Source organism: Rhopalosiphum padi, chromosome 1 (assembly GCF_020882245.1).
Source record: "Rhopalosiphum padi isolate XX-2018 chromosome 1, ASM2088224v1, whole genome shotgun sequence".
NCBI lineage: Eukaryota > Metazoa > Arthropoda > Insecta > Hemiptera > Aphididae > Rhopalosiphum > Rhopalosiphum padi.
The window spans coordinates 64,936,391-64,953,264 of record NC_083597.1 but is presented as its reverse complement, the minus strand read 5'-3'; the positions used below and the strand labels follow the sequence as shown (position 1 = coordinate 64,953,264).

General features: G+C 27.9%; 1 protein-coding gene across 4 annotated transcripts; it reads right to left on the bottom strand.

The window, feature by feature from the left end:
• Positions 1 to 1,652: 1,652 nt before the first annotated feature.
• On the bottom strand, positions 1,653 to 9,228 carry LOC132917816 (chitooligosaccharidolytic beta-N-acetylglucosaminidase-like). Of its 4 annotated transcripts, none has more exons than XM_060978749.1 (9): positions 9,084 to 9,228; positions 5,189 to 5,317; positions 4,104 to 4,262; positions 3,803 to 4,047; positions 3,407 to 3,731; positions 2,905 to 3,232; positions 2,421 to 2,843; positions 2,229 to 2,353; positions 1,653 to 1,983 (listed from the first exon to the last, which is right to left on the bottom strand). In XM_060978749.1, the coding sequence occupies exons 2-9, from the start codon at positions 5,305 to 5,307 to the stop codon at positions 1,881 to 1,883; spliced, it is 1,827 nt and encodes a 608-aa protein (XP_060834732.1). In that variant the 5' UTR covers positions 5,308 to 5,317; positions 9,084 to 9,228; the 3' UTR covers positions 1,653 to 1,880. The 4 variants fall into 4 exon arrangements, with proteins under 4 accessions (XP_060834732.1, XP_060834730.1, XP_060834733.1 ...); XM_060978747.1 differs by having other exon boundaries at positions 9,091 to 9,228; XM_060978750.1 differs by lacking the exon at positions 9,084 to 9,228 and adding an exon at positions 6,332 to 6,449.
• Between the last annotated feature and the right edge of the window lie 7,646 nt (positions 9,229 to 16,874).

Sequence of the window (16,874 nt, the reverse complement as noted above, 5' to 3'; positions counted from 1 at the left end):
TTTGTTTCCAGATTTGAACCATACATAGAAAAAAGTTGTCGTAAACGTTTTAATCTATTTCTCGCCCCGTAAACGGTCTTTGCTTTTATATTAATAACTACTCGTACATCCGATCTCCTGAAAATTAAATGTCAGTATAATATAGTATAAACCAGCCTTAATCTATCTTAAGTAATATCTTCGGTGCTTTATTTCTAACTATAAGTTTCGTCTGTTGTCAATTATGTATAATCAAATGAAATTCTTGTATATGTAGATATAATTGCACTAGAATTGCATAGAAAATACAATTTGGAAGGCAATGTAACAAATTTAGCTTTATCAAAGCCGATTTCGATTACAAATTTTATATTATATTATAATAACAAATCAAACATTTACATAGATATTAGCTTATGGTTAATTAAATATAGATAGTTTATTTTTACTCTATATTTGTATTGCCTGTTTGTTTCGACTATGTTATTCATATCGTCCACAACCCAAAAGTTAAACTCAAAGGTTTTCATAAATAACTATATAATAAGTTGTTGTTATTACTAATTTTCTAAAACACTAAATTCTTATTTTTAGAATAAGCCATATATTATTGAAATGTATGTAGTGATTATTAAACTATTTAATCACAAAGGTTTATCGCTATAAAAATTATTTTAACCCTTCAAGCTGATAAATTTATTTAAGCTATAATATTTTCACATAATAACTTTTAAAATATAATTTATAACGTGATGGTAAATCTAGTTTATGAAAAAAAAAAAATGTTTTTGTCGCCAAGTCCTAACCAACTGAAACCACAGCTGCTGACCTGCTGTAAACTTAACATAGATATATCCACTATTTACAATCGTGAACTTAAAAAAAAAAAACATTATCTGAGTACGTACATTGCCTTTTTACATTATTTTAATTTTTACACAAGTTCTTTATATAAAAATATAAAATATTACGATTTAAAATTATCAATATAATATGATATGAGTAAATATCAGCTATCTTGTCCATGTTTGTATTCTGCGCGTGGTTGTATTTTTTAGCAGAAAATGTATTATATTGGTAATCAATAACCAAAACTTAAAATACAATACATTAGGATATATGTATCTTCAATTATAATTTATTTTGAATGATTCAAATTAATTCTTATATTTTTAAAACACAATTATTACAGCCTAATTTATTCCTATGTACATATAAGTACACCAAATTAATACTTAAAATATGAATTTGTTGAGGTTATTGTTTATTTAAATGAATGTTTTATATATTTTAATAACGTACATATGATAATCATAATGCTATTAGTCCTACATAATTTATTGAAATATTAACTTTATAATTATAAAATAATAAAATATTTAATCTCAGATGAAAAAAAATGGGCAAGTAAGTAGGTATAACGCTTTGCTGTAGTGCTTCTCTCTGAGAAAGCGCCATATTTTTTGTATTTTCGCTGTATTTATAATATAAATATTCTCGGAGTATACATATTTAAGGCAATATTATTATGAAATTAATTTAATTATTTTGAAAATGTCAAATAGTAAAATATATTAAAATACAATAAATACGAAAATATTTCAACTCTTCAAAAATTATCCTCAAATTTATTAAAAACTTAATGCAAGATAGTAAATAATATATATAGTAAATATGATAATAATCTTTATTTTTATATTTATTTATATAAAGCCGAAGTGAATTTGAATACATTTTATACATACCTAATGCGCAAAATTAATGCGCTCTATAGCATGCTGGCAAAAATTGATTATTTATTTAAATATATTGTATTATTATTATCATGAACGTATATACATGTATAAATAATAATATATCTTTCTTAAACCTATACATTTTCAAAAAAAAAAAACTTTTTACTACTCTAATATGCACTCTCCTTCGTGGATGTAACACCATTCCGGTGTCACTGTGTCTGCTTTAACACCTAGTGTTATCAGTCTTTCACGATGTTGTAGAAATCTAAAATTATAAAAGAATAATTTGTACTAATTAATAAGTATAAATTTATACATAAAAATGATAACATAAAATAAAAAAAAGAGTTAAAACAAACTCTAGTTGTATAATAATAAACCTGAGTATATTAAATACGCGTAAATATTTGAAAAATTTTAAGTAAAAAATATGGTCAAAGTTATATGTGAAAATATTACGTGAAGCAAGGAGGTTTAACTAGATAAAAATGTTGTAAGTGTAAGTGGTACCTGTTTCCAGCAGATACAGAATTTGATGTTGGGTTTGACCACAGTCGCTCGGCTAAAGCTGCAGCTCTTGGCCATACTTTAGAATCAATAGCATTATCATCAACATACTCGGACCACATACATGTCTAAAATAATAAGAAAATAGTTGTAATTCAAAAATACAGTTTAAATATGATATTTATTAAGTCTTACTTCTGCGCCTAATAAAAGATTTGGATCGTCTACATTTGGCATTTTATTGTTGTACATTTCTTCCCAAGTATGATAATTAGTTGAAAACCAAAAACCGTGATCAAGATAATAAACACTTTGTAGGGCCATTATAACCTTATAGCCTAATTTAACGAGTTCTTCTGGACTATTTGATCCTTCCCAAACTTCGACGGTGTATCTTCTTTTGTCCAAATACCTCTCTATAACTTTAGGTTCAGTCAAACCACTGGACCAAACGATTATATCTGATTTATCATCTCCAGATTCTTTATCGTATTCACTTAACGAATTAGCATGGAATTGAGACCACAAGCCTAAATAACCTTCTTCATCCAAGCTTCGGTTGTTATTTTTCATCCAATCAGTGATTTCAATAGTAGTATTCCAGCAATTTAAAGCAACCTGTATCCAGTAAATTTTAATAAAATCTTAAAGAATTATTTATGGTTTGTACATCATCTACCTCATCGCCACCCATGTGGAACGCTTCTCCTTTTGGTAATACATTTATCAAGTCCTTATAAATTTTTCCCAACCATTTATATGTATTAGTATTGATTGGATTGAGCTGTCCACATGGTGGTTGTACACAGTAATTATTCCAAGGTCCTCTGTCTACACAAACAGCCATGTCACCAAATCCGAACTCTTTACCCCATTGCCAACCGTTACCGGCGTGTGCTGGTGAATCGATCTCAATAATAATTCTAACTCCTCTTACTAATGCATATCTGAGAAGATCCTTAATTTCGTTAAATGAATATTTTTCATTAGGACTATAGGCACCATATCTGAAGTATAAATAAAAAATATATAAATGAAATCAAATGTAATAATAAAATTAATTGAATTTATTATTATTATGGCATTTATAAAACCACTTAAAAAAAAATAAATGTATAATTTTTAACTTTTTGATAAAAATATCATTGCATTATAGATCTTTAAATTTCGTGAATACTTACTTAGACATTAATGGCGCACTAGGTAAATCCAAAGGAAAACTATGAGAATCGGTGGCGTGCCAATGAAATACATTTAGTTTGGAATGAGCCATAGCATCGATATGTCGCTTAATAGTTGATATTGGGAAATAATGTCTTGCGGTATCCAGCATAAAACCACGGTATGCGTATATAGGTCGATCAGTTATTTGAACATCGCCAGCCATCACCAATTTTTTTCCAGACTCACTAGAACCATATGTAGCAACAAGTTGTCTTACAGTTTCCAATCCATTTCTCGCTCCGTAAACGGTCTTTGCTTCGATATTAATAAGTATACTATTTCCTAGAAATTAAATACCAGTATATATATAGTTTCAAATAGCCTCATACTATCCGAATTAAATAGTTTCTTACCCTCGATATTTATTTTCAAACTATAACTTTCGTCTGTTGTCAATTTGATATGATCAAATAAATTACTTGTAGATATAGATATAATTGGAGTATTTGTATAGGAAACACAATTTGGGACGCATAGTTTTTTTAAGGACAATATAAAAACTTGAGACGCTTCTGACATGTATTCTTTGCTTAATTGATCAGCCATCTTCGATGTATCAAATTTAACATTATCGAGACCGAATTCGATTACAGAATGTCTATTATATTAAAATAATTAATTACAAATCAAATAACTACATAAAAATGAATTTACCTTATCGTTGTATTGACTGTTGGTTTCGGCCAAAGTGATCCATAGCGTCCACAGGTTAAACGACAAACGTCTACAGACCCATCAACTCCACTGTTCTCTTTTTCCATTGATGACAATTTGCTGACGATACATGTATTGTTGATACATTTAAATGATTTCCTAAGACAATTAATAAATAATATTATATTATATTGTTGCAATGATTCCTGAAATATCATTGATTTCCTATAGTACCGAAACAATGTTTTTGATATTATACCTATAAATTATTAAAAAGTATGCAGTGTTTGCCAAACAATTTTATTGTAGTTAACTCGGAGGTTTGAATATGAACAATTTTTAAGTTGACGATAAACAATCATTATTCACAAATAACTGAATAATAAAGATTATATTAAATAATATTTTTATTGTTAATCGTCTCTAACCACTGATCAGCGTTATTTGTGACTCTTATTAATAAATTATCGATAACAATCTATCATTAGAAGCTATAATAATATATTATCATATAATGTGAAATATAATAATTCAATAATCCATTTAATTGTAATTTTAAATTAATTATTTATGACTGAAAGTATTTAAAGTAGTATTTTTGTTAGTATTAGAAATTATTTTAAACATTTGTAAAATAAAGTTTAAAAAAAAAATTATTCAGAAAAAAATGATTTAAAAAAACCAAATATTTTAAAATAATTCTTTTATTTTTTTTTTTTTTAGATAGAGAAACTTAACTTTGAATTTACTTTTATATTCAAATTTTAATCACACCTTTATTTTTAATAAACAAATCATAATATAATATATCGCATAGACAGTTTTTTGAATACTTTTTATTTATTTTAGATTTAAACTGAGACATCGATATGATCTACTACAAACATTATAATTATTTGCGACAGATTTCGAAACACGACCGTATATACACTTATGCCTATCTGCCTATTTGTATCTATATCTTTGTCGATACGTAATCAATAACACGAACAACTACGATGACTACAACAATGTGAGTTACACTCCTCACCATAGGTTCACCTAAGTAAATCCTAAATGGTGATAACATTGATAACGATACTCACACAAAGTACAACTGCTTGGTGGTATCGCTATCATCTTCTGCAGCTACGTAAGCGTTTTGTCGCATAACCGCAATCAGATACAGCAGCATCACACTGGCCATCAGCACACACCCCGCCATTGTATTACGTCTATTGAACACAATAATAGCACACGCAAAGTAATAAATCACCATCACGTTTCCTCGTGTAGCTTCTTGAAATCATACTATGCCTACTCTATATTTTAAATATTTAACATTTCACCATCCTAAGTCAAAAATATCTCTTATGCACCAGATACATATACACTATACAGAGTACTACCGAAGAAATTAGATCCATTAATATAACTATCAGATATTTAGCTCTAATTTCGACGGACGAATATAATACTCATTATAGCTTCCCTGTTTAAAATGTTTAAATGCTATTTTATTAATTATCAGCTAAATAAATGTAATGGAAAAAAATGAGACATATTATAGTGAAGTTTAAATATTTAAAAAAATGTATGTAACTGTAACATAAATATTTTAGATTCCGAGTAGAACAATCAGTACATTAATTTTACATGATTCTCGTAGCAAGTTGGATCTTGTTAGAATTTTGATTCATAAAAATCACGAAAATTAGCAAATTACATTTTTATTAAAAATTCATAAAAAAAATTTTATTTTATACCTAAATTTAGAAAATTGAATACAAGATTCTCTGTAAATAGTTTATAGTGTTTATACTGAAACCATAAAATAAAATAAATGTATAAAAGCAATTATTTTTTACAGACATTTAAATTTCAAATTTGAATGAAATTACTTATTTTAACGATAAATAACAATGTTAATTTTAAAAAAAAAATCTTGAGAACTTAAAACATTTAAGTTTATTATATAATTATGGCATTTATCATTCGCAATATTATTTTGTATTTATCGGTATTAGTTTTAAAATGTAATATTTAAAAATAAGCTAAAATAAAAACAAGAAAAAAATTTCAAAGAAACTTATTTTAATATATAAATGTACACCAGTATAGTGTAGTGTGTAGTTTGGTTAATTTATTAATATGTTGATAATAATATCGTTTAAAATGTACTCACTATGTGGATTACAATTATTATTTCTTGTGTATATGACAGGTATTACCTATAAGTACATACTCACTATAATTATTAACTTCTTGCAGACATTGGCTTTAGAATACGATTGAACAATGATCATGTTTTGTCATAAGTACTATTTTAGCTGCTGGTATAAGTAAATTTATGGAAAGGATCGCGGACCAATAGTGAAGAACTATGTAACGATTACGTCATATTTAATACATACCTACTTACATAATATGACGTGTTATAACTTATAAGTTATAGCCAACTATTACTATTATTGTTTAGATAAATTTGACTTTTATTTTATATGTATATACATTCTGACATTCAGTAATACTAACTGCTTTAGGTATATATATGTTATACAATAATATACAAAGTCGACCGGGCTTATAATTTCGCCTCGAGCCAGGTCACTTTAAATGGACTGCAATGAATCACATTTTTTATTATTTCATGTATACGAGTATAAATCGTATATCATCGATTCAAAACTACTAAATGTTAGAAAAATTATTTTTAAAATGACTGTGAACGATTAGATTATATTTACTCGTATAAAATATACATCATAACAAGGTCATGCATGATACGTAATAACAATAACAAAAAAATCACTTTTACAATATATACCTAATGTCTAATATACCAATACTTATAATACCTATACAATATTATAATAATTAATAAAAAAAAAAGGCGGAAGTAGGTAACCGCGTGTGGTTCTTCTTTGCAATAACACCTACTAACTGCACTCTTGGCATCAAGTGTACTTCATCATCCTTATGTATATAAAAAATCAAACCTTTTAGTGTTCCAATTTTGTGACGACACTATTTAACTCTACCAAATGTCACTAAGTCACTCGATTTTTCATTTTTTTTTTTTGTCTGAGAGAGGCTTTGTCTAAAATAGAACTCTGAATGTAGTATATCAATATGTTTTGATTTAAGTCATTTTAGAATTAAGTAACTCATCAGTTTAGAATCATTTGTAAATATCATAAATTAAATTGAATTATAAAAAGAATCATGGCTAGGCTTTAAATAGTTTAGTTATAATTATTAATAAACAACCGATGTAGATACAAATTGATTATTTAGCATATGAGCGAAGCCGGGTTATTTAGCTAGTAAAATATTATATAAGATAAAAGTCACTGTAGTCTGTACTCTGTGTTATAGACTTATAGCCTTTGGGTATGTAAGTATTAAATTTGAATTTAATGATTATAATTATTACACATACGGAATACGATTCTCGGATTCTGAGCGCAGACGGTCGTTCAACTTAGGATATTCTAAATTTTCTCGTATTTATAATTCTATTGCCTATTAGCTATATATTTCACTATAATAATTCAAGTTGAATTAATTATTGACGAAAACATTACATTTTTATTTTATTAATACAATATTTAATTACTATAGTACTATTTATATTATATTATATTGTATATTATTTTAATTAACTTTTGAGCCAATAACGTACAACACATAGATCACCGAGTTTATTGGCTCTCGCCTACCACCTCACGGACTGCATGTTATCGATGTGCCGTGGGAGAACACGACCGCCGTTCGTCGCATAATACGCGAGACAAACGGCTGACGGACGCAGTTTGCCGCGTATCGTAAACGCCACGCGAATAGTCAAGTAACATCGATAACTAAAGCATTATATTATACACGTAACATATTATTAGAGACCTCGCTACTGCTGAGTTCAAAAGACGTTAAGTTTTGACAAAATTAGAGTTAGTTTAAGATGTCCGATGTTGATTCTGAAAAAAATTCTGAACTCGGCAGAAAATTGTCTATGGAATACTTTGTAAAAATTAAATCTTATATTCTAATGAAGTGATAATAAAAACTTGAAAATATGATTTTTTTCAAACCATAATATTAAATTTAAAATTAAAATATTCAAAGGGGATAGATCCCCTTGGTCTTTTTTTTACTAGTACGAAAATCCAATTTTTAACAGAATCTACTCGTGTTTTGATTATTTATAGTGTAACTCAAGAAAAAAAAAATTGTAAATACTTGAAAATATGTTCACCGTGTTTTTATATTATCATTTTATACATATTATGGTAGGTATAATTTTAAAAATATATAAACTTTTTGATTTCAATTTTCAATTTTTTATTTTTATAAATATAAATATAGCAAAAAAAATATTAAATGATAAAAATGTATTAAAATGTAATACAATGGTCCTAACAAATGTTTCATTTCTCAAATAAAAATTATCAAAAATGTGTAATTACAACATTTTTTAGTAAACATTTAAATTTAAAATTTTGACAAATTATTCTATGATTAAAAATAAATAAAAAATGTTCTGTTTATACCTGAGATTAAAAAAATAGATGAAAATTTAATACAAGGTTCTTTATACGTTTTGCAAATTATATAACATAAAATTCTTTAGGTACTTATTTCCTGCCATAGTTATTATAAGCATAAGTTTCACAATTGTTTTTGTTTTATAAATGACGAATATAAATTATTTAATTTTTTCAAACGTATATTATTATCACTCATTATACGATCAAATTTTAAAATTTTTTACCTATTATTTATAGGCATAAGAAATTTTCAATTTTTATCTGTATTTTTTTTATAAATATCGATAAAAAAAAATTATTTATTGAGTCAAAATTCTTGAAAATTTAAGACAAGATCCCACAAAATTTATTCTCAAATATCTGTATAAAAATTAAAAATATATAAAGCCAATTTTTTTTTATGCATTTGAAGTTAAAATTTTCCGATATAATCATTAATTTATTAGGTACTTACTACTTACTTCATCAATATTTTTCGTGTTATTTGTTGTACAATTTTAAAATATAAAATTTTTTAAGACTAGAAAATTTTAATATTTGTTACGTCCGACATTAATGCGTGCTTATGAAGCATATTAGTAGACAGATACAGAGTAAGTGTAAACTATCATATTATTAATTATACCATAGTAGGTACATATGAAAAGTCTATTATTGTTACTATATACCTAATATTATAATTACATACTTGTTTTTTTTTCAATGATTCGTAAATTATTATAATTATCCCTCATTATATTATTGTCGTATATTATGCAAATTCATTTAAAATATCATTAAGCAAAGCTCTAAATTCTGATCATTAGAACGTTTATGAATATTTTGTGTATGTAAATTTTTCAAATATATTTAAAGCCTTTACAAATATTGAATTACTACTAACTACAATAATATTGTTAATCTGATAATTACTTATGAATAACTTTAATTAGCACAACGAGTTGGTCATAAATCCATAGCTCATCGTAGATGAAGTAACATCAATATAATTATAAACAAAAACTAAAATATACTTTTATTTTATATAATTATATAATATGTAAGTACAACAGCCATTAAATCATTAAATAAGTTTTGTCTGTATGACAAATGTTTGACTATAATATTATAAGGCATATTGTTATTACTATTTTTGTAATGTAAGCGATTTCTGTTTTTATATTTAGATTCTATATTCATCGTCAGATTTTCGTTTCGGTTTTTGTATTGTATACCGTTCCTAGACACAATGAGCCCGTTTTCAGTGGTAAATTATTATATAATATCGATTCCGACGCCTGTCGAACAGTTATTACTTTTTCATAAGAGTGTTGTCGTCTATAAACAATTTCACTCTGGTATTTTTACTAATAACTGTACCATGTCAGATTTACTCGGTCAGAATGGTTAGATGTCTGTATGTCTAATACTCCTTTGTAAGTAGCAGACTCGTCACCTCGGACGCCATACCGCAAAACATATTCGTCTGACGCGAAGACATAAGAGCAGACATATATCACAGTTATTGCGAGACATGAAAAACGTAATACTTCACAGTTAACAGCATTAGAGTATGGTATTATATTGCATTAAAAGAGACAAGAGTTATAGCTTCAAAAACTACCTCCAACATTTCTCGCTATCGTTTCCGGACTCGACGGCCTTACTTGTTGTCATATTGGCTTATTGAATATTTTATGACTAAATATTTACGGTTATTTGTTTTTGAATTATAACAAAAACAAAAATTGTTTGAGAACGAATGTTATGTATATACATATTATTCATATATAATATATATAATATTTAAGGTTTATATAATAAAACGATGAAAATTATTTAATTTATAATTTATTTGTTTATTCAAATTTAGTACTTATATCAATTATTATATTCAGAATCTAAAATTATATTATAAACAATATACCTAAACATAATTCTATTAGTGTCTAGTGTGTGGGGGAGGGGGTAAGTAAAAATGTCGGCCACTCAATAAAAATATTCGCCATAACTACTATGCTACCCTGAATATTTAATCCTAGCTACGTGCCTGATGTGACCGTTAAATTATACGTTTATACACACATCAGGGTTATGCAAATACGACGATATTCGTGTAACAACTAACGGTACACTTATTTCACACCCATTCGAATGGATTTCGACAACACATACAAGCGGTAGCTGCAGTGTGGACTAATATCGGATGTAGATCCGTGGTGATTTTATATAGTCCACTGTCGGCACGAGATGGCTCGCTCATCTCTCTCATACATCGTGAACACCGCTGGCTTACAACGATTAAACGAAAAACAAATTAAAGGCCGTGGGTCGCAACCACTGAAAACAAAACCGTCGAATGTCGATGGCCTGTACCAATATCCAAGACGAATCACAAACATAATAATATATCGGCCACTGGTTGACAATAATAATATTACGTAACGGTTGTAACGAAGCACATTCATACTAATAATAATACACACGACGGACGTATATCTAATACGGCACAATATTACAAGGTGACCGGACAGCGTTTGCACTGTTTGGGCGTTAGGCGTCGTCCGGAAAAGTGCATATAAGGGCCGTATCGACAACGAAACTGATGTGTGGCCGATAAAAAAAAAACTCGGCCGACGCACAAACGATTGGTATATTGGTGATAGGTATATATGTATATACGAACATCAAAACGTATGGTACATCGTCGGGCGGCTATTAATTTTACGCACCAAAACGATACATGGTTTTGACTTTTGAGTGTACACTCGTCACTCAATCGACACTAACTGATTTCTATTAATCTATATCATGAACTAATATACATTTTATTATATATATATATACAATAATTGTAACATAAACATGTTATATTTTATACAAGTACCTATGTATATTAATTGAATAATATTAAATAATAATAATAATATTCTAATGTTATATTATAAAATAATATGATTTATTGTAACTTATAATAGTGCTTTAGTAGTTAGTATTATTTCTTTTTATCGTATGTTGGCTATAGATATATTATTATATAATTTAAAACGTAAACTATATAATAGTATATATAGACTATATATACTATTCATATATTATATTATAATTTATAATAATAAATAGTAATAAAATAATATTATGCTAGCTAAATAATGTTTGTTATAAGTTTTCTTTTAATAAATATAAAGAACTTATAAATTATTTATTTAAACTGTTTATTTTTTATTATTTTTTTTTAATTTCGTTCAAAAAACATTTTTCAAACATTTTCAGTTTTTATTTTGATAAATAATAATTATGTTTCTTCGATTACTGTTCTTGTTTATAATTTCTAAAAGTTTTCAACGACTTTTTTTTAACTTTCCTTGTTTCTTTTTATTCAAGACGTATAATTTGTTTTTTTTTTATCCTTAATATAAATCATTATAACATTTAAGCTTCATAGATGCACACATCAACGTCATCTGCAACAATGAATGCAATTTTAAATTAACGACGGTTCATATTCTCCAGAACACAAACAACAGATCCGAAATAGTTTTATGAATCTACATCAATGTTACATTACAGTTAAACGAACACTATAGAATAATTATTACGAGTCCGTGTATTGGTTAGAAATTACTTTTATATAAGTGTTAGCAAGGTCGGATTGGCTCTACAAGTTACCGAGTAAAACTCGATGCACGATGAGGCGTGACAATTTTGGGTCGTTCAAATCATGAGTAGCCGCTGATATGTTAAGAGTTAATAAAAGTTGAAGAAATGAAAATTAAATGTTCGATTTGCACAGACCTATATGATTGTAGGCTGTTGATATAAAAACTCGGTGAGTCAAATTTGTCCAATCCCGTCCAAAGTCTTGGTCAGTATTGCTAAGTTAAACTAGGTATAATTCAAGTGAGATAATGTTATGCATATTTTATAAATATATATATATATATTACATATAAGTATATAGGTATATATTTGTAAATGTAGTATATAATATATAAGTATTTTAATTACTTTACATTTATTTAATACAACTACTGATAGAGGATCACCTACGATTGAGAATAATGTTAATTCAGTGACTAGAGAATTTCGGTGATTTAGTATAGATCGGAATAAAAATTATTTGTGTTTTGTGTAGAATCGTCTCTGTATTATTCGTACCGCATAAGTATCTATAATATTATTATTTTAGTTTATTTTAGTACTCTTACGGCTCGTCGCTCACCACTTAATCCTCCAAGGCTCCAACATATCGACTATCGCAGGCCGGCAACACACACACGTTATTATAATACCTATACACATTACCCGTTTTTTCGATATTTAAATCAATAATACCTTATCATTAAATGTATCATTCGATATGTATTTGTTTATATTACTTATATATTACGTATTACTTACTAATCTAACCTGGTGTATAAGATGCATTTTTTTTAACATTTTAACATTTTTTTTTTACATAACTGGGGAATCGTAAGTTCTTACACGAGAGTATAGCAGGTAAAAAATTACATACGTTAATTTCTACTTAAGTGATGTGTAAGTTTTTACATGGTAAAAAAAGGTACGTACACGTATGTTAGTATGTTACTTTCTACATGAAAAAAATGTACGTATATATAGGTTAGTTTCTATACTGTAAAAAACGTACGTATGTAAGTTCATACACGGTGAAAGACAGCAGGTACGATGTAAAGGTAAACAAATAAACTATATATTTTTATATAACATTATAAGTTATCAAACTGATGATACTGTCTTAAAAAAATTAAAATATAATAAATTTCATTTTCACATACATTTTAGTATGATATTTCAATAGTATAGTTATTGAAATTCTCAAATTATTTTAAGTAAATAAGTACATAAAAATAAGAACTTATAAGTTACACATCAACAAAAATCAGTCAAAAATATGCCGAAGAAGAAAATTTTATAAATGAAAAAATTGTATGAAGTACTCAACAAACAAAAACCAATAGGATTATGTTAAACATTTATAAGTTGACGAAATAATCCACATAAAATATAATTTTTTTATTATAATTAAATGTATGACAATATCATCCGATTGTACTGTGTCCCCAAGAATTTCCGGCCGAGCCCTGCCGTGCGCATGTACATCTGGCATTTTAATATTAATAATGTATACATTAATTATATTCTACGCAAAATATATGATGATGGAATGGATCGAGTATAGAATGTTCATGTTGACTGTGCGCATGAGCAGATATCGTGATGCACTTCAACAATTCGCGTACAGAACAGATCTGTCACCGCCAATAGAGAAATCTGCAAATGTACAACAAAAATTAAATCATTATAATACACTAACGATTACTATAAAGTATGACACGCGGTTAACAATCGTTATCGACGTTTAGAATGTAACGACGCACGTGTATGATGTGCAGTCATAATAATCGTTATGGTTATTATTTTATTGGTCACACACAAGTACAATAATAGAACGATGGCGATCACACTTAAAGCCGTTTGGATTTCTGCGTATTTTTTATTGGCCTATATGTTTGGGTAACCGCGACGCTATCGCGGCGGTGGCTATCGCTATCACAGCGCGACGAACCATACAGCGGCTATTGGTACACACGCGAACCACGACTCGAATCCAATAGTGATAACTACGTTAGCGACAACGTATTGATGGCAAAGACGGTACGGGGTGAATTGGTTGGAATAAAAATGTCAACAGTGTCGACTCAGCTGCTGTTTCCGGGTACGATGCAGCCGGTGCAGGTGAGCGAGATCGACGGCGACCGGATACAGACGGCGTTACCGACAGGACGATGGTTACACAGTATCAAGACCTGTGCGGTGGCTGTCCGCAGACTAACTGTACCTCTTTTACGTCTTAGAATCCCGACGGCAGAGTCCTGTCCGCAGTAATTTACACGATCATTCGCTGTCTTCGCAAACTGTTAACAACCGTTCGCCGTACCCGTAGGTTAAGGTCAAAACGCGCGTATAATAAAACGTGAACGTGGCAATTTTCAGCCAAGGAAAAAAATATACATAAATAAATATCAATGTGACCTATAGGCAATATAATTACTAATATATTTAATCATAATTTTAATAACATATATGATATAATATACAATATATATACATAATGATTCAATGTTTTTACGCACGACGGAGAAAGCCTCATGTTATTTATGTTTTAATTCATAAATTAATAACGGTATAGAGAGTAAAGACTGAAAATGTTCGCGAAATATTTGTATTATCATCTTCAAAACTCAATTTAAAACTTACATTTGGAGCTGTATGCGCTATTTAAAGACATTTAACTTTTTTGTATTTAAGTAAAACATTTTGAAAAATGTCTAAAAGGTTATACCATTTTTTTAAATATTAAAATTACCTTAGCACAATTGTCTTTTACAATCGTTTGAAATTCAAAAGTCTATCACACGCTATAACATGATGTATATTATATATTATACATAGAAAAATGACTAAAATACATTACAAGTGCAGCATAGATAATTAAATATATACATAGTCGAAATGATTAAAGACATACATAAAAATATTTATAAAGTGTCAAATATACATATATACATTGTTAATTCGTAATTCGCATAAATGTGCTATATTATATTTACATTAAAATACATGACACAATCGAGATGTTTATTTAATTTTAATAACCATTGAAAATACATTATTTATACTTTGAATAAATACTTTGATAAATAATTAAATAATTTACTTTGTAAATTATTAATTAAATAAATAATGATTTGTATTAAGTTAAACCTTTCTATTAGCTTAGAATAGGGGCAGAGTCCCACACTTATTACATATTTCTCAATTTAGGTGTATACCCAAAAAAATATTTTTAACATATCTATAAGAATAATACCTTATAAATATAATAAAATATTATTTTAACAATGATATAATTATAGATATTATTTAATGCCATATACTAGATGTGATTGTTTTTTATAGTTACCTTATAAAATAAATTTAGTACCTAGTATAATAAATTAGGTGCATACTAATTTATTATAATATGATATTTAAAAAAACGTCAACAAGTGACCATGGTAATGAATGATTAATAAGATAATTTATATTGTATAGTAACTATCTATAACTAATAATGCCTGTATTTAAATTTTAAAGCTAAAATGATCAAATAATATAAATATAATGGTAATATAGGTGCATTATGTGTATTGCATTACTATGCTTGTCCGGCGCATTATACAGACAATTTCACTACATTTATGCGTAGAGCAACACACATTTATGATAATTGATAATATATTATAATGTCTAATCGAAGTGTTTTAACATATCATCTGCAGACGATTTAACTTGACATTCGCTGTAGTATACCGTTAATCGAGAACATAATAATATATTGCTGAATGGATATTTATAGTTAAGTCTTTTCAAAAATAATGTTGGATCTTTAGGTACTAATAATGTTCTTTTTTGTTAGAAAATTATAATCGTTTAAAAATTTTGTAAGTATTGAAAAAATAAATGATAATATACATAAATAAAAATTAGTCAGTGTTGATTGAGTGACGAGTGTATTGGTACACTTAAAATCATATATCGTTTTGGTGCGTTAAATGCACCCGACAATTCACCATTCGTCTTGGTATGTAGTTTGCATTGCCATCACATAAATACCGATCGTCCGTGCGTCGACCTCGTATGTTATCATCGAACAGAACGATTGCGACACATGGATAAAATGCTGCAATAAGACATAAGTAAGCTACTTATGTCGGTATAAGTCCACTACGCACGTTATTCGGTCACCCAAAGACTTTGGCGGCGTTGTGGTGGTCAACGGCAATCACAATCAAATTACCGACCGGTGAGGCAAGCGCCTCAAATTGATATATATAATGTAAATAATGTATATACACAGCATTTCGAGCACATGCCGATGTCAATGCAAATTAATGTGCCCCGTTTAGTCCGTGGCACGATGTCAGTGATGTAATTATGTCATCACTGTACAATATTTACGATACATAATAAATAAATATATATCGTCACCACAGCCACAGTCTAATCAGGATATATAATATTTAATATATTATAGTTTTTATGGATCTCGTTCAGTACCGTCGTGCCACGGCAACTAGACGTCGTCACCGCAGCACTCAAAAACATGCCGACCATTGATTGTGAGTTCCCGTAATCCCATGTCACACGATATTTGATTTATTTTTATTTTTTTACATTTACGCAATTCTTGGTGAGACGT

Bases quoted from the DNA above. Each gene is read 5' to 3' on its own strand.
- LOC132917816 (XM_060978747.1), bottom strand. The intron at 4,263-5,188 runs GTGAGTATCGTT...TAATTGTCTTAG, and splicing joins ACCAAGCAGTTGTACTTTGT to GAAATCATTTAAATGTATCA. The intron at 3,732-3,802 runs GTAAGAAACTAT...TTTAATTTCTAG, and splicing joins TTTGAAAATAAATATCGAGG to GAAATAGTATACTTATTAAT.